The sequence below is a fragment of the Thermobia domestica genome, chromosome 1, assembly GCF_964235325.1.
Source record: "Thermobia domestica chromosome 1, izTheDome1.hap1.1, whole genome shotgun sequence".
Classification (NCBI taxonomy): domain Eukaryota; kingdom Metazoa; phylum Arthropoda; class Insecta; order Zygentoma; family Lepismatidae; genus Thermobia; species Thermobia domestica.
Genome location: NC_137454.1, coordinates 196,393,624 through 196,413,076, shown reverse-complemented (window position 1 = coordinate 196,413,076; position 19,453 = coordinate 196,393,624). Strand labels below are relative to the sequence as shown.

The 19,453-nt window shown below is 35.5% G+C and overlaps 1 protein-coding gene across 1 annotated transcript in view; it reads right to left on the bottom strand.

Annotated features, from left to right (window-relative positions):
• LOC145666955 (trypsin-1-like) overlaps positions 1 to 19,140 on the bottom strand; it is a 40,517-nt gene extending 21,377 nt beyond the window's left edge. Inside the window, exons 1-3 of the mRNA XM_081734583.1 lie at positions 19,085 to 19,140; positions 13,313 to 13,410; positions 11,876 to 11,961 (exon numbers count right to left, since the gene is read on the bottom strand). Coding sequence (XP_081590709.1) covers positions 11,876 to 11,961; positions 13,313 to 13,410; positions 19,085 to 19,130 — 230 coding nt within the window. The 5' untranslated portion in view covers positions 19,131 to 19,140. The remainder of the gene's footprint in view (positions 1 to 11,875; positions 11,962 to 13,312; positions 13,411 to 19,084) is intronic.
• Between the last annotated feature and the right edge of the window lie 313 nt (positions 19,141 to 19,453).

Here is a 19,453-nt window from a genome sequence, read left to right as displayed (position 1 = left end):
TTACAGCAGGTTGTTTGCTTATTAAAATCCGTAATTGCTAATGTAATTTTAATATCACTGGAGTTAAATTTATTGTTTTTCTTTAAGAGAGCGAATAAAGATGTAACTAAAGCTGCTAAATTTGGGATAAATTTTCATCTTCATTATAACAGTCCGAGATATTATATCAGTTTCTCTTGAGTTGATGGTGTTGGAAAATGTTTAATAGCTTCATTTTGATTTGAATTGGGTTTGGTCTTACCTCCGATCTATAGTATTATCCACAATAACATTTCAAGAAAAAATGTAACATATAGTATTGACCGTTCAATTTAGTGGAATACCTAATCTGACTGCGAAAATACCGTAAACTATTAGTTTTCTGAAAAGAATTTATGAACTGAAAAGATTGCTCCAGATTTCATTCATTGCTTATGATATCTGTTAAAGGGCAGTCTGTAGGGTAGAGGGATGGGTGTAATTGAGTAATGTATTTCTAAATTAAGAGATACTATTTATATACTAAGTGAGCCCAATAACGTGGATCACTTGAATTTTAAGAATAATGTCGATTTATTCAAATTTAACATACATAAATTAATAAGAGAAACTATATAGGAAAGATATTTTAGGTTTTAGCAAACAAAAGAGCATGTTGGTTATAAAGATAGTGGTAAATTATCTTTGGAAATATTACAATTTTGATAGCCTGAGATCATGTTCATAAACCATTGCGAGAGTATTAAAATAAACTCTAGGTACTACTTTCAAAGAATTGTGGAACATTGAATGTGAATGTAGAATCTTCGTTTTCTTTTCAAAATTTTATTAGAAAGAAAATTCAGGATTTGGAAAGTACTTTCTTTTTAATGTCCTATATGTAAGTAGTTATGGAGGGACCTTATAATGTTTTTGGGAAAAGTTGGACAAGTCGGCAGTGAATGTCAAAATCTGTTACTATAGTGAGTATATTCTACACTAAAAAAAAACGGATTAAAAGTACGTAAACTGCGTTGCTTTCTTATTAACTTACAGAGGAATGACTTTTCAACAATATGGAGAATGCTAATTGCTTTTGTCATTTTACATGTATTTTCTTCTTTTTCAGATAAAAATGATGACGTCAAAACTTATGAAACATATGACGTCGTAGATAAATACAGTAATAATGGAGCGACAGCATTACTGGTCATGTTAAAACTCAAGTGTAATGGAAAAGTCACAAAATATGAATGTTATAATTCCGGCTGTTGCTAGACGTTCACCAAGGCAAACATGAAAGAATCACTTAAAGGAATGGTATAACTCTGTCCACCACTGTATTTAAATCTACATGTGGAGCCTTGAGCACTGTGTATTCCAGTTAAATATGCATTCACTACTGTGAAAATACCATGAGAAAAGGAAACCAATACATCCTTCTGCATTATTATCCTTATGCATAGTCATTTTTACCTCGATATAATGAAAAGCTTGTAACAAGTCAGGGATGTAAGTAATGAAGGAAAGAGTAAAATTCAATCTAGCAATGTTTTCTTCCCATGTGCATAGCGAATAATTCTACAAGCGCCGTACTAAAGCTTGGAGTAAGTACTACAGAAAAGTACTGTAAAATGAACACTCGAGTACGTAAAACTGAAATGTACTCCTTCGGAATGTGTAATTGTAGGTACCCATTTTAAGGAAATGCCTTTGATTATAATAAGATTTCTTCAGTTAACCAGGCCAAAGGGCTACGCCCTTTCTTCGGTAAGAGGATTTGGAGGTATTGGAATTTTCCTTTATTTATAGTTGGGCATTGGGATTTTGAAGAAAAATTATTTTATTTTATTCCTTTTGTGGGCATTACTTATTTTCCACTATGTCCTTGGAGGCATCAGTAGTCATAAGGGATTCTTCAATTTGTAGGTTCCATTTATTATTCACTATTGCATCAAGTAGGCGGGGCTATGGTTAAAGAATGAGGGGTGAAATGAAGTGGCGATGGAAGCCAGAAAAACACAGGTTTATGGTTAGTATAGACGAACGAACGGTCCCTGACAGATGATGATGACAGATGAGGCGCAGCGTTAGCAACATTGATGAAACACTAATCCAAAGATGGGTAAATGTATGGGCTAAGATGAGGTGGATGTTATATAGCAAAATCGGGCTTGTAAGGATAATCGTCTTCTAAGGTATGATGGTGTAGTGTAAGAAGATGTGGAGGAGGTGTGGCTTGATGATGAGGTGGTATCATGAATGATGTCCTGATGAAAGGTGTCAGGAAGATCGGATTACATTCGGCGATGACTTTTGTGATATATTTTGTGCGGATGTTTCTAAGTGTTGTAAGATGGTGGGAACGTTGATACGACGATAGAGGTCGCAGTCGGTGCTAGTAATTTTATGCTCTAGGTAAGGCGGAAAGCATAACGTTCGGATATTGCAAGTCTATTATACAGTGCGACATGAGCAGAGATCCAGTAAATATGGGCATGTTTGAAGGTAGGTCGGAAGAAAATCTTGTAAGTCTTTATAACAGTGTCAGTATGTAAGCCCCAGGTGGTGAACACTAGCCGCCGGAGGAGGTTTAAGCGATTTGTAGACTGCGATCAGATTTTCTGTAAGTGTGGTTTCCAACTAAGTTTTGTGTCGAATATGATCCCAAAGTATGTGACTTCTGATGATGGTCATATGGAAGCGCCATTGACGTGAATATGAAATAGCGAAGGATTGCGATAGATTCGTGATCGTCTGCGAGGTGAAAGAAACATGATAGCTTGTGTTTCTTAGAGAATGTATTGTTAGACACCATTTCTCACAGAAAGACGTAGAAGCGTCTATTGCTTACTGGAGTGTTCGATTTATGTGCTGAACGGTGGTGGATATGGCTAGAAAAACTGTATCGTCTGCATATTGATATAAAGAAACATTTGATGATAGAGGGGTCATTTCTGCAACGTATAATATATGTAGAAGAGTTGAAAGAACAGATTCCTGAGGGACACCACTGTGAACAAAGATTGGATGAAAAAGTGATTGACTAATGGTAGTGTAAGTAATATGATTTGAAAGGAAAGAGTGGATACATCTGATGTAGGTGTAGGAAGATGAAAAGAGTGAAGTTTTGTGATGAGGTTGGCATGTCAAACCTTATCAAAGGTCTTTTCGCGATCAATCGGTAACAGGCAGGAAGGTTTGGATGTATTGTAATGATTTGCTATAGCGGTCGTGGGGCGTAAAAGTTGCTCAGAAATACTGATATGAGAACCAAACCCGGCTTGACGTAGAGGAATGAGTTTCCGTTCGGAAAGATGCGTATGAAGGCGGCTGACAAGAATGAATTAAAAGATCCTGCTGAGTACTGGTGTTTATTGGATAGGACGGTAAGTGGAGAGTTCTGTAGTATTTTATTCGGTTTGATGAAAAGGGGGGTTTTAAGATCTTCCATTATGGGGGATAAACGCCGGTGCGGGTTATAAAGTTGTATTTAGCCGCAAGGAGTGTACTATATAAGATGTGTGGGGAGAATTTTATGAGTTTATATGTGATGCGATCAAAGCCAAGTGCCCTATTTCGTTCTGATCTGATGCAGGAGCAGATATCTGTCGGCGTTATAGGATCATTAAGGGATGAATCGGTGAGTTGATGGTAAATGTTTGGTTGTAGTAGGGGAGAGTGTGCGTGTGCACGGTGTTCGACACGTCAGGTGATAGTTTGATGTGGTAATTGTAGAGTGAGAGTAAATATGTCTTTGAAGAAAGAGGCAAAAGCATTTGCTTTGTCATTATCGGTTTCAAGAGGGTTGTTTTGTTAGACGATAGGATATGACGTATGCCAGTTTTTACCAGTTAACTGCTGGAATTTCTGCCAGAATTTGGTAGGATGTGAGGCAATGGATAGGGAGTTGCATGCTGAGATCCAATGTTTTCGTTTATAGGTATCGAGGTAATTGTGAAGCATGCTCCTCATTAAGCAAGCATGAATTTTGCTTAAACTGCGATGCTGTTCTAATGAGAGAGGATTGAGTGTTCGTTGGAAATCACGGAAAGAGCGTATAGAAGTGACTATAACAAATGATATTTCAGAGGTATTGGAAGTTTGCGAGGTTGATGGATACGGAAAGGTATTTGGTTTTGGGTGGCTGTGTCGAGGGATGCTGTGATTTGGTCAACAAGGTTATACAGTTCTTGTTCAGCTGTGAGTTCTTGTAGGTTTTAGAATGAATTGGTGAGATCGACTTGAAAATTAACGCAGTTTGTATGAGTATAATCAAAGAAGAGAATTGGTGGAGGTTGTATTTGAGGAAATTGGGGGAAATAACGCCGAAGAGTATCCCTAAGGTGGCAGTACCCTAAGATCGTGAGTATTCAGAGAAGGAATACTGAGAACTATGTCTATGGAAGTATTGCTTATTGAGCGTGGAGATGATGGTAGATGATGATAGTTAGCGGCTAGAATATTAAAAACATAGTTTTGAAATTGCGGTTTTTCAGCCTGTGAGAAAGTATGAATATTTATATCTGCCATTACGATACAATGGCGGAACGTATTGTCAATATATTGAAAAAATCTTATGGAATGAGGCTGCGTGGTCCATATATATGGACCACAGAATAATGATTTTTGTCCGAAGATATAGCGTGACTATGGAATGCTGTGGTAGCTTATGTGGCTTTGGGAAGGTATGAGGGGGTACAGGATTATTGTAAAGTGTTCTAATTGCTATGCCACCATTTGCTCGTTGGTATAGTCTAGGACAATCATAACAGTGTAAATGCAACTGTGGAACTCGAACATGGTGTGTAGGTGTGAGATAGGTTTCGTTTACTGTAAAATCCTGTACCTGTCCTCCCTTAGGAGTTGTTCAAAAACTGCTTTGTGAATGATAAGAAATAGAATGTTGAGAAAGTGGAAAGTGACTGCCATGATGATTGATAAGGTTATCAAAGGTGTTTAGGGAAGGGAGGGTCTTTACAGGAACCATCTGGATCTGTTCTGATAGATGTAATGGCGAAGTGAACATGTGGACCTGTACAATTGGCAGAAATTGTAGACCAAATAATTGTTGGGCAATATGATCGATCCGCATGAGAATGTGAGGACGTAAGAATGGGTGGATATTTTGGAGAATGAGCGTCGTGAAGTTGGTACAAAAACAACTTACGACGTATGGTACATCAAACTGATAAAGAAGCATATATAATATACTTTTAGGGATGCAGGTTTGATTGAAATCTTTATTGTCATGCGACATGTGGAAATAAGATAACTGCCATTAAAGGGTTTCCCCTCTCTCTTGACCCGGGATGTGGGAACATCAATTATCTTTTATTGCATTTTAGTTGGTTAGTGAGCTGTCAAAAGAAAATATTGAAAAGTAACAATATATAAAAAGCAAAAGGTTGCAAACACATATATGTACTTTAATATAATCCAAAATATTTGGAACAGAATGATATATAGTAGGAGTTATACTATTTAAACTAATACGTAAAGAATACAAGAGAAGAAGTGTGAAAAATAAATAAGAGGTGCAGAGAAAGAAAATAAAATAAATGAATATTCAAAATTATAAGTATACAAAATACCATATTGCCAGTGATAATAAGCGTATTGTAATGAAAGATTTTCAAGCTCATGATAATGAATACAGTGCACATGACATCACAACAGAATGAAATGAGTAAGTAAGACGAATGCTGGTTAGTCTTCTGTCTTGGGGTGGCTCAAGACTTGAAAATCGTCCTTATTAGTGTTGTGGGAGACAGTACTATAATGGTGAAAGATGAGGAACATCGTCATGGATGAGCTGTCGTCGGAAATCTCTTTCATGATGATGATCATCTGGAAGTTGTCGAGCATAAAAAGAGAGGAGGACGCTGAGATGTGTATAGCAGTATCGGTACTCTTAGTCTTGTTCGAAGTCCATGAATACGATGTTGAGAAATGTATCTTTATGTAAATGTAGACATTTAGCTATATATTTTTGCGAAAGAGAGCAATGCATTGGACAAGTGGTTGAAAATCATGCTTATTAAAAGGTCATAATTAGAGTATGATAGCATGATATTCAAGAATTTCTAATCTATTGTAAAACTTCTGCGAAGCAGAGAACCAGGCTGTGTGACCCAAAGTGAGGACACGACGCATAAAAACTTTATAAGTTTTCAGTAATAATTTAGAGTTTAAACCCCAAATTTGAACTACAAGGTGACATATAAGCTGCAATCGATGTTTTCTTTCACAACAAGTTTCTGGCGTTGGGCTATCCACCTCAAAACGATACCTAAATAGGTAACAGCTTTAGTGGGTTGTAAATGATGACCGCAACACGTATCTGTGGCAAATTTGGATTACGATTAATTTTGCTGCGGCGGTTGGGGGTAAAATTACTATAGTTTGTGTTTTGTCTTCGTTAGGAGTGAGTCTCTTTATTTATCGCACCAGCGACGACATGCTGTAATCGTAACCTGCAAGTAAATGTTAAACTGCTGGATTGTTTTACGAAGAGTGAGAAAAGTGGTATCATCTGCATATTGGAACAGATAAGTATTAGGTTCTAGGGATGATAAATCCAAAACATAGATGATGTAAAGAAGAGGTGATAAGTTTGAACCAGTGAATGGAGATATGGTAAGCGTAAATACAGGAATTATAGGTTGCAAACGGTGTACCAGGATATTTCAAGTAGTTTACCCGTTGTAGAAGTTAATTGTATGGGTTGGTACAATATCACGGAGTGAGGTGGTTAGTTAGGTTTTAAGAACATACAAACTTTAAACATCTTCCAGTTCTGCAGATAATAGCCAGCTCGTAGAATATACGTATAGATTGTTGCTAAGAATACAAAAAATGTACTGAGCACTCTTGAAGAATTCTGTAAAAATAGAATCAAATCCAGGAGCAGTATTACTTTTACGTTTAAGACCTCCGCGTATTTTATCAGAAGTAATCTCCCAAGTCAAAGGACTAGAGTTATCTAACTCATGCGATGTCGAACGTTGGAGCAACCGGCTAAGTGCTGACTCAGATAGTCGTAGACTTGAGCGGTGTGTGGACAGAGGCGGTGTAAAGACTGCTTGCAAATGAGATGAAAAGCATGAGCGTATCTCTGATCTGTTTGAAAAAGGTGATCTTTTTGTACAGTAGGGTAAGTAGTAATCATTTCTGTCCAGTCAATAGGTTAAATTGCTTCAAGTATTTTGTAGGGCGCGTTTCCGTGTTCAGCTTGTTGCAAGATTTGATCTAACTAAGTCTTTTGTGGGCAACGATGTAGTTGTGAACTGTGCGTTGTCCTCTCATATTCACGAAAATATTGCCTCGAAAACACTACAAGTGTAAGGTACTCAGGTGGTAATATTGGTTGATATGTTTCGCCACGGTAGGTATGGATATCCTTGGTAGCACTGTCAACAAATGCAGTGGTAATGGTATGAACGGCATTGTTGAGATCAGTTTCAGATGTTGGTGGTTTCAACTGATTCAACATGATCAATATTGATATCAGTTCGATAATGTTCCCAGTTAGCTCTATCGTACAAGAATATAGTTCTTGTGAATGATGGAGACGATGGTTGCCGTTAATTCCCGATGATTGATTTGAACCTTACTGTGGGTGATCACTACCGATACAGTCAAGAACAGTTCAAGTGACATTAGCAACCAATGATGCTGTACCAATAAGAAGATAAGGAGTAATTTGACTACTGGGCCTGATGTGTCTAGATAGATTGTACATGTGAGACGCCTAGTATCAAAGCCGCCAAATACATTTTTTTTTTACCGAAATTGAGTTATATAAATCGATTGTTATATGATTGATCTAAAGAAAAAATGAAATGAAATCTTTAGTTTTAGGTCCCACGGTTATGCCAGTTAGAATAAAGGAGACGATGATGATGAGAAATGAATGAAATGGCGGAATGAAGAATGTGGGAGGAAACGGGAGAACCTCGAGAAAACCAATGAGCACGGTGCTTGTCCACCACAAAGTCCACACGGCGTGATCTGGGATTGAACTAGGGACCCCAAGCACCGGAGGTGAATGCTCTACCACTGAGTCACCGCGCCCCCATTGATCTAAAGGAATTCCATGGAAACAGGAATTTGTATAAAAGCTTAATATTTCATACTAAGAAAGAGTTCAAATATGGGACTTTGTATATGGAGCTTCACTTCACGTTTTGCGAGATTACTCGAACCTAAGCGAAATGGATGTGGTGGATTTTGATACTAGGCGCCTCATATGCCCATGTAGATCTAGAGATATATAATCTGAGAACTGAGTTTTATCACTATCGGAGTATTCAGACCTAAGATTAAATGATGACGGTACTGTCAAAACAAGTATCGAAAGAATTTTACTGGAAGTATATGACCGGGAAGGACATAGATCATAGTCACAGCTAGAACCAAGTTTGGTAGATATATTGTCGTCACTAGGTGCTCGGGTACTTAAGCATATGTTGGTACGGAGCGGTGTCGATAAGGAAGTTTATTTCGTATTCTAATTGCTACGCCGCCTTTGTGCTCTGGCGTTGCTGTCTGGGTAATCATGCCTTACAAACTGATATCTTGGAAAGGATACCTATTGATTGTGGAGGTTTAAGTGCTGTCTCGTCCAATACAATTATATCGACCTGTTCGCCTAGAAGCAATTGTTCAAATAGTATTTGATATTGAGTCAAAGATCGAATATTCATAAAAGAAATAGTAAGACCCATACTGAGACAGAAGAAGTACATTTTAAACTGTGAGATCGCGTGGTGCAATAAGATGAACAAACTAACCAGAATAAGTTACATATAGATTAACTTGGAAAATAGCAGAGGAAGCCACAATAACATGGTCAAAAATGAGCGGACGTTGGAATAGAAAAATGTTTTGCAAAATTAGCGTAATATATTGCTGGATTGTGAGAATAGGACTGAATCATTCTTTGTTCAGAGCGGAACTGTCACTTCTCGTTGATTTGGATAATGTGCAGGCTTAGACTTGTATTTGTAAGTAAGATAAACACTGCTGGAACATATGGAGCAATGAGGTTGCTTTTCCATATTAGGGCACACGTGCTTGGTTCCGTGTTATCGTCCACAATACCTACATTTGTGAACATTTTGACATTTTGACATAACGTGTGCATTGTAAGTTTGACACTTCTCACATCTAACAGGAAGTGGTGAGGTAGTACGGGATGGTTGTACACGGTGTCGTTTTTTGAATATATAAGTTCCTTCTTGCAGCAAGGTGCGAAGAGAAGTTTGTTACGTGGTTAAGACACGAATTATGTATGAAGCAGCATTGATACTTCTCATACGAATACATTTCGCTACATCAAAACCTTCTGCTTTAAGTTCTTCGTGAACTTCATCATCTGTTATTTCATGCAAAACGCCTCGAATAACAGTAGACATCATCGGTGTGCGAGGTGGTGCTGGATTTTTATTTATTTTGTCAGTCCGATTAGAGCTTCAGTCAGATCAGCTTGGCATTTTTTTTCAAATATATCATAACTTGCTTTGTTACGGAGTGTTATCCCGAATATCTCGTCATCTGACTTTATGATAACACCACTCTTAGTGAAAACAATTCGCTTCGCACTAGCGCGCGGAAGGTACTTAATGACTTGATTGAAAATGTGACGACTGTTTATGTATTTGGCGTCATAATAGGTAAATAGAAATGAATAAATCTTCGGTCGTGTCGGTGCTGCAACATACATACGAGGTGTTAGCGAAGTAGACAGTGTAGGTTCTGTCGAATTTGAGGTGAACTGCATTTCTTCCATACGTTCAGGTGGTTTCTGTATATAAGCAGATGAACGGGATCGAGAGCGTTTATCTACAGAATCAGCACTGCTTTCAGATAGCGATCGACTGCGCCGGTTCTTACGAGGATTCCTTCCTGTATCTTCCGCGAAGTTGGAGGTGGGAGGCAGAACTATCGCCAGTAATATAGCATACCAAAAGGATCAAGGCTCTTTACCAAAAGGATCAAGGCAACGAAAACAAGAAATACTTAGGAGTAAGTAGTATATAGGTAAAGAGCACCCCGCTCAGAGTATGAATACAAACAATGACATTCAAAATTTTAAATAAAACCCTCCAGAAGAAGAAGAAATTCTGTCAGACTTCAAAGTAGAGTATCTGTACTGATCTCACGAGTATGTTTGCTATACTTTATCATTGCATACTGCAGTAACTAATTACAAGAGGTATTAGGTTCGAAGAAAGATTACGTATAATAATCTTCTTTCTTGTCGTCTACTCGTTTAAAGGGCTTGTGCCCTTTCTTCGTTGAATTAAAAATGTAAAAATTGTGGTTGGTCTAAGAGGCTTTCCTTTATTCATTTATTATTTTAATTAATTAACACATACAAGCAGAGATAAATGGAACAGAGAGAGAGAGAAACACTATGTAAATTTTTACTTCCCAACTTGAAATATTAGAAAATTTTCCGGTTCCCGAAAGCTGTTTGGAAAATTATAATTTGTTGCTTCTAACTTTCCTCTACAGGAATTGAATTTTATAGCTCAACGTGCAGTTAAATATAGTGAAAAATTTTCCATTTAACATCACTATACTTAATATCCAAAATTTTCCGGCTAATGAAGAGTTTTTCTACTTGTTTCTAAATCGTAATGAAAATTTCCGGATCCATGAAAATTCCTTTCATTTGTTTCTATAGAGCAATAAAAGTTTCCGATTCACAAAATGTTTTATTTTTGCTTCAAAATGATGAAACTTTTCCTACACATAAAAAGTTTTTCACTTTTTCCATACAGGAGAGACTGTTTCACTTGTTCCTAGATAGTACTGAAAATTGTCTGAGCTATGAAAATTTTCAAATTCTTTAAACGATCTTTCATTTTTTTAACATTTCTATACATGGATTCAATCGATTTTATGATTACTGAGAAATTGTTACTTGATCACTGATATTTATTTACAAAGGAAAATTTTCCGGGAAAATATAGATTAAAAATTTTCCACCTCATATCACGGCTAAACAACGATATCGGAATAAGTGGAGTATGCTTTTATCAATCTGAAAATTTTCCGTTTCAAACTTTTCCGCAAAATTTTCATCACTGATTGCAAGGTAAACTTTTTCTTCTTTCTGCGATATTTTCCTTACTCATGTCAAAATACACGTACTGGATAGGATAGCCTGTAATATTTTCATTCTTGAAATACATTTCTCTCTCTTGGATGACGTCACAGTTATCTGTTCTGTCTGGAATGTATTCTTAAGACTACAGAACTGAAAACTTTCCTGTTATTACGGATATTTATTAGGTACGACAGATTTCTCGTAAAAGACAAAAAGGTGCATCTTATATTTTCATTTCAACACATTATAAGTGAACATTATAATGGTTTCAAGTCAAAATTTACGTAATTTAAGTACGGAACCAGGAAAAAAATGACCTTTAATGTCTTTACTGCTAAATTATCATTGAAAATTTTTCTCTGTGTACTTACTTCTATAACTGTATTAGGTCTTCTTCTTGCTATGCTTATTCAGGTTATAAAACCAACTTTTTCAGTCAACCTTTTCCAATCAAAGCATTTCTTCCTATCAGTGTTTATATCTGATTATTTCATTTACATAATTCATAACGTTCCAAGTTTTTAGTAGTAGAATTTATTGAGAAGTAATATCTTAAACCGTGTCTTCAATCTCTATTTGTTATATTACAAAAGGGATATCGAAAACTGTACGTTTAACATTTTGAAACGAGATGCACGGAAACAAAGGGTTTCCACCAGAAGCAAAGGTTTAGTACTTTTAATACTTTTAATGACTCTGGTTACATGATGAGTTAGTTAAATTGCATTCTTCACGCAGGAAAAAGATAAAATTGTATTTTTCTAGAAAGTAAATCTATATATGAAATTATTAACGTACCCACTGCAATGGGCAGCTGTTAGTACGTAATTCTCGTTAATTATAGTGCCTCCGCAATGATGAGCACCATCTCGTTGAATTGAAACCTGCAATAAAACAGATGCCTTAATTGGTGTTAAAATATGAAAGCAGTTATTTCAAATAATCTCATAAATTTTCATATTAAATTATTATTAAGTAAGTATTACTTTAAAATTACTTTTGTTCTTTTCACAAGTCTCTAACTCCAATATCATTTCAACGTTTTGTTAAAAAAATAATTATTCCAATATTAAGAGTACGCATTAATCCAACCAACATTTTTTCCTTATAGACTATTCATACTTTTGTTAGAAAGGAAGCAATTATACTACACTTTCCCTTTGCAATTAGTAGTTCGATAACACTATATTGCAACATAATCTATGATGTTGAATTTTCATCGTTTGTAAAAACAAATATTGAAATCAATCCTGACGTGATATAATATGAGACGTGGATCTAAAGGTTAACGTGAAATCCGAATTTCATGAGGTCCAGCCGGGAATCGATCCTAGGTCTCCAGCGACAAATGTGCGTACTGTATCCACAACCAAGGGGGATCTCTTTACAATTGTCGTAAATAATATCTGACCAATAAAAATGACAATCTGATGCAGGAAAGGTTCTCAATTATTGCCGTACATAGAGACAATTGCGCAATTACAACGGTGATTCCTGTTGGCTTATATCAACTAATATAGCGCTATTAGGCCATTCATATTTGCTCATTGTGTATACTCGAGCTCATTGTGTATAAACGACAGTGGTATTGTGCAATGTTTAAGCAGCCTGCAATTACGCTAAACTTTTCGCAATGTTTTCGTCAATGATATTTCTGAAGACCTCATGAGAATGTGGTGTTCCTCTGTAGCCTCAGGCCTCATTTTTGAATTATGACTAACATGAAATTATACAAATCAGCGGCGTACTTTGAGTAAATTTTCTATTCCTGGGCCAAGTGCACTGTTCATGTTTTTCGCTACCACGTTTGTAGAATGTTCGGTGCAACACCACATGATAACTTAACAATCATACCGTCTCCTGAGTGACTGGTTATTCCAGTCTCTTTGCTGAGCATATACGAAGTTTGTGATATCTGTGTGCAGTCCACTGACAGCATTTACAGAAAGTATTTTCCCAAGTGTCATAGAAACGAACATTTCAATCTCACCCTCCAACAAAAACGTCTCTTCATTATCAATAGAGTGGAAATTTAAAACTTGTGATTAATATTACTTTAATAATTTAATACTTTTATCAAAATCACTATAATTTTTGTTATAATTATTGTTTAATTATTTCAATTTCTTGTATTGTTCTCCTTTTTTATGGTCAATATACTTACGACTAAGTTAATATTCTCTTAATTGTTGTAGTGGAGAGACATTTTAAGATTTTAAGGTTAGAAATAACTACCTGGAATGGAAATTCTCCTCGTTCCGCTGGGCTTCCTCCAACAATTTTTCCATTTGGGAATGTGCTAGTTGTTTTCGAAAGCTTCTGATGCAGAGTGGCTAAAATGAATAACTCAAAATTCTGGATTATAGTGTGAATTAAGAATAGTAAGATAGGTATAAAACATGTCAGAGAACTTCAAATTCCAAATTACTTTTAATATACATTGACCAACTTGTACATTAGGGTGGAGCGAAATGGGGGGGGGGGTCGATTATCAAACTTTGTCCAAAAAAATAGCACTAGGTATCGAAAGTTGTGTATTGACTAGTATAACATTCGTAATTTTTATACTTAATCTTTATTCCCTGCAAGGACCTTAAATGTCTGCAATTTTTACGAAAATTTGAATTTTTTGAAAATATTGATTTTTTTAAAAAAGCTGCTCAATGAATTGGAAGTAGGTGACAAAAGTTGCATGACTACATTGACTACACCATTCATGATTCTTGTTTTTAAATGCATCTTCATTCCTGCAAGGCTCTGAAAGTTTTAACTTTTTATGGTAAATTTCGAAATTTCACTAAAAATATTTTTTTTAAAATGTTTTAAAACCCGTCAATTCACTTCACACTAGCTTAAAAAAGAGTTGTGTTCACTACCATAACACCCGTGGTTTTAAAATAATTTTCGAGATTTATCTTATTAAATGCAGGGGCCTTATAACTTTTGGAATTTATACGGTAAATCTTGAAATGCATTGAAGGTGCTGACAACTTTCAAGAACTGTCAAACAATATCCTACTAGATGTAAGGCCTTGTGTCTGAATAGTAGAATTTCGATTATTTTTAAAAGTATTTTCCTTCACCTTCGCTACCTCAAACAAGTTTTAAAATGCAGTTTCATTCACCTTCGCTACCTCAAACAAGTTTTAAAATGTAGTTTCACAGTAATATCAAAAAAAAAAATATATATTGAGCATAATATTAAGATTCATTATGTAAATTTAAAAAAAATGCATTGAAATTATTTTTGATATGTAACTCTTTGCTGGTTCCCAGAACCACCAAGAACTCACCATGAGGAGGTGGCTGCAGGTAGAGTTCCGCCCATCCTCCCATTCCATCCACCCTACCTTTAGCTATTGTCTCTTTAACTCGTTGTTTTGTATTCAGATTTTCTTTGGTGTATGGGCTTAATTAAAATAGTCTTGCTTTGCTCCAAAAGTCTTGGTCTGATAAATCCATCTCGAGCTAAGAAACCACACATTTCAGACGAAGGATCGATGGCAGTTTTAATCACTTCTCGACTGCTTTGGTATAACATGAAGTGGAAAATATTCGGATGCATAGTTGAACCTTCTGTTACACATTTCTGATGATTATTCTCAGACAAATGGCTCGTCAGGGGTGCCTCGGTTACTTCGCGTTCCTGCCAGTTCGATAGATCAATGTAATCCTGAGAAATAAGTGTCTTGCTGAAATACTGAACTTGCGCACTGAAGGTGTTTGGTTTTACCATTCTGGTCTTGCATCAAGGATTCTACGCATGGCTAATTCTCAAATATGTTTTCGATCATCGGCGAGTGAATTTTCTGGATGCGCGAAAAAGAGCATTGCGCTGAATTGTCCTATCTACAATGAGCTTCAGTTCATTGAATATGTACCGTCAAAAGGTCATAGTGTGATAGAAGTTCACAGGAGCATCCTTTACAGTAGGGGTAAATTTAATGTAAAACCACATCAGAGCACACAGTTTCATCATGAATGTAACCAGCTTTTTTAAGTTCGAAGATGGGTCAGTAACGCTTATGTGTATGTACACTCTAAGCACTCTGTTGGCAGTAGTGATCTATCTTGCATGGGATAAGTTTCCAGAACTTCTTGATGCAAGATTCGGTGAAAATTCACCAGCAGAGATCACACATCCCACATATACCTCTGGTCTGTCCTAAGGTTTTTGAATTCTCCTTCTCCCATGGTCGCGAAACTTCATTCAATCACTTGAAAATTAACGATTGGTGAATCCTCACAATTGGATAAACTTTTTCCTATAATTCTCGGGAAGTATTTAGGATGCACTGTTGCGCCATATAAATGCTTTAGAATATGCCTTAGAATATACCATAAAAGCTGCAAAATGTCAGGCCCTTGGGAGGAATAAACACGATTTTAAAAATTATTTTTAAAATCATGAAGGTGTAGTTAATCTAGTCATTATGCAACTTTTGCCACATAATTCGATATCACTAGAAAGCTTTAAAATATTTTCAATATTTTCAAAAAAAAAATCCAATTTTTATAAAAATTGCAAACATTTAAGGCTCTTTCGGGAATGAAGGAGAAGTACAAAAATTATGAAAAAAATCACGAATGTTATACTAGTCAATACACAACTTTTGACAACTAATGCTATTTGACAAGTTTGAGATTTTGGCCACGCTCTACTGTACGTTATGATGATCTACCTAACAAATACAATATCCACCTTTGACTCGTAGAACAGTAGTAATGCGGTTTGGCGCAGAACAACGTGACCTTCGTACGTGTGAGAAGAGATAGTGTGTCATATATATCATATATGTCATAAATATCCTAATCCCTGCAAACTCTCAGAGGGCATCGAAGGGCTCGGATTTAACGCTCAATGATATCCTACGCATGATCAATTGGTTTAAGAAAGGGTGAGTTTAGATGTCATTGCAGTAATTGAAATTCTTCTCGAACTACTGTAGCACAACGTTGGCGTCATGACAAGTAACGCATCAAAGGGACCATTGCCAGCAGAAACGTGGGCAACTTCAGTTGGTTTACGTAATCAGTAATGGCCTGCTGATAGACAGAAGTTATCATGGTGCCCATCTCAGTATGAATAATATTGATTTATTAATTATTGATCGGATAATATTATTGTTTTCATCAAAGAGGCATTTCAGCTCAACTACTAGTTATGCCTTTTAAGCTTAACTTTATTACAGGAAATCAACACACTTCCTAAAACATGTGCTAACGCTTTCACTACCATTTTTTCTTCGGACTGAAAGATATTAATATATGGTTATTTTATTAAAATTGTTGTCAAAAGTATAAACATAAAAGGAACATTTTCATGTTTTGTTTTTCAACGTAGGTAGGGTTGGGACATATGTGACCCACTGGTATTTTACGTGAGACCTATATGTCCCAGTGGTAGTGAAACGGAAGATCATGCTGTATTTTCAATTTGTATTATCAGAAAAACACCTGCATCGTGTTTATGATTACAAATATTTTACATTTCGGTAGCTTATTCTAAATTGCAAGTTCTTTATTAGTACATGCAACATCTGCTTTATCGCTACCAGCTTGTTCTTCACTTTCATCTCTTCCATTATCTTCACTTTCACCTCCACTGCTCTCTAATTGATAATCTTCATCAATTATGGCATCATCACTTACACAGTCAACGTCAGAGTTCTAAAAAATCTTTGAATTTCATCTGCATCGTGCTTGCATTTACGACTTCGTACACCACTGACATCTGAACTCATTTTTCCTCGATAATTGAAAAATTCCTTTATAAATAAGTATGGTTTTCACAACCACTGGGATAAATATGTCCCACTAAAAATACCAGTAAAACACAATTGTCCCGAATGTAAAAAGTAGCTGCAAAAACATGTCCCTCCTGAGTACATGATTTATGAATAAATTAAATAGTTTGAAAACATTGAAATAGAAAAAATCACTACAAACAGTGGCGAAGCGTACTATGAGGCTCTGAGGCCGGGCGTACCTTGCTTTCTACCGAATATTTTCTTTACCTTTGGTTATTTATAAAATAAAATGAACACTTCAAAATTTCTGTTTTTTTTTTTTTTTTTTTTGGTTACGAAATAATAAGTTGGAAACACTTTTAGTCCCTTCCGTCCCTTCCGTCCCTTCCGTCCCTTCCGTTTGCCTCACCCACTCGCTAGACAGGTTTACGGGCTACACTGCTCAGAAAACGAAGCTATTTTCGCTTGGGATTGCAGGCATTGTAGGGAAGTTTGCGAAGGTCCGCCTCTGGAAGTTTAGTTTTAACGTTGAAGGCACCTTTGAATACGAATGTTATAAAATCATTTCCTTAACACAGAATAAGAAGTTTCTATATAAAATTATGTATTTCTGTTAGTGATAACTTGTTTAATTTAGATATGTACCCTCAGGAGTTATTCAGAGTAGATTTTTTTCCTACATTGGACCTGATCCATAATAGCATATAGAATATAAGTCTGATACATTAAATAAATATATAAATTTATTTACAAACACTACTGTACAGGATAAAATAATTATATTTGTGTGTAATTTTAGTTGAGTTTTCCATTTCATAGAATAAGTGGAGTATTGACGATTTTCTTTCGGGAGGCTTTGCTTGTTTCGCGAAGGGCTTTGCTAATTGTATTCCAGGAAATGGCAAAATTCTGTAATGTATATAAAACAATAAAAAGTTGCGATAAAATTTCGGTGAGTGCTTCAGTTCAGAAGCCATCCCCTTAAATATGTCACTCCATAGAACACAATATTAAATATCTTGCCATGATTCAAATAAAATTCCTTCTGCGCATTAACATTTCTAGTGAAGTCATTATCTCGTGATGCATTAATTAATTGCAGTGTTGTACTTATTTTAAAGTGAAAGATGCAAGTAACAAACGCTTATCCAAGAAACTTGAAGCTAATTGTAAGAATGTACTTTTTTCTTTCTCTCTCTTTCTCTCTCCATTTTCAAATATGGAGGAAAGGAAAACAGCAACTGAGGAGGAAATTCCCCTCATCCTCCTTGCAAATCCCAGACAGAAGAAAGTGTGAAGTGCTCTTCAAAATATTTTAGTGTAGCTAAATGGGAATATTCCATTAATACATATTCCGTGTTTTCCTCATGTAAGTAATACTACTACTACTACTACTACTACTACTACTACTACTACTAATAATAATAATAATAATAATAATAATAATAATAATAATATAAGAATAGACTACTTTTCGTCTACTGTTGCTTATATATTCATTCTTTCTTGTTAAATTAAACAACAACAGCAAAATTACTACGTATACATGCACATAAATTAAACTCTAAACAGTGTTAGAAATATAGCTAAGAAAATTCTTTAAAATAGATAGATTTGGTAGCCTTTTTGTTTAACTCAATAAGGAAAATAAAATTCTGAGTAATTTTAAACATTTTGTGATTCATTAAAAGTTGTTTCTGTTAGACTCTATTAGTTTGTCGGGCCTACCTACTTGTGGGATTACGCTTCGCCACTAACCACAAATACATAAAATAAAACGTGAAACAGTTACCATATTGAATAACAAACAGGAAGACATCTAGTGAGCAAAGGGTTAACAATCAAACTTGACAACAACCCAAGCTACAAGTGAAATGTGTAATTATAAGAATTCTGTAAAACATTAGCAGGCTTCTATTTAGCAATGGGACATTGATTTATTGCAATAACATGAGATAAATTACTACTGGTTCTCTGAATATATCGTGGTACACATATGTCCCAGTGGTACTGAAAGGGTTAAGTCGACTGCAAAGTATAAATTTATTACTACTATATTAGAGTACTTAGTAGTGGTGGTAAAATTTATAAGCCCTTACGTTAGTATTAAGATTTGTGATCTTTATAGTAGTGATCATACTTGTCACATACAATAAGGGCAGATGATTTGAACTCTTATAATAACGATAATACCTATCAACTTTTACAGTAGTGGTTATAACTATGAAATTAATGCTTGTATCCACATTAAACTTACCATTAGCGCACACCAGAAGAGCAGCTACCAAAGCCAAACGAAACATGCTGACTAGAGGGCGCAATGAGAACAGAAGAAAGTTAATCGAATTATATACACATCGTCTTATCACGAAATTATTGAATATATCCAAATTTCAAAGTTCTATTACACTTATTGTTTTTACAAATATCTTAAGTATATTTTAAAAAATTACCATGTTGATTCAAGGAGGGAATTTTTTCGTCTGATTTATTTCCTTTGGTAATTTTATCATCTCTAGTAACATTATCTTGAATACTTCAATTTTTCTTTACAATTCTATTCTCCGAGATATCTTAGTGTGTCAATGATTTTTCTTTAAAAAAATCTTAATAATAGGTTAAATAA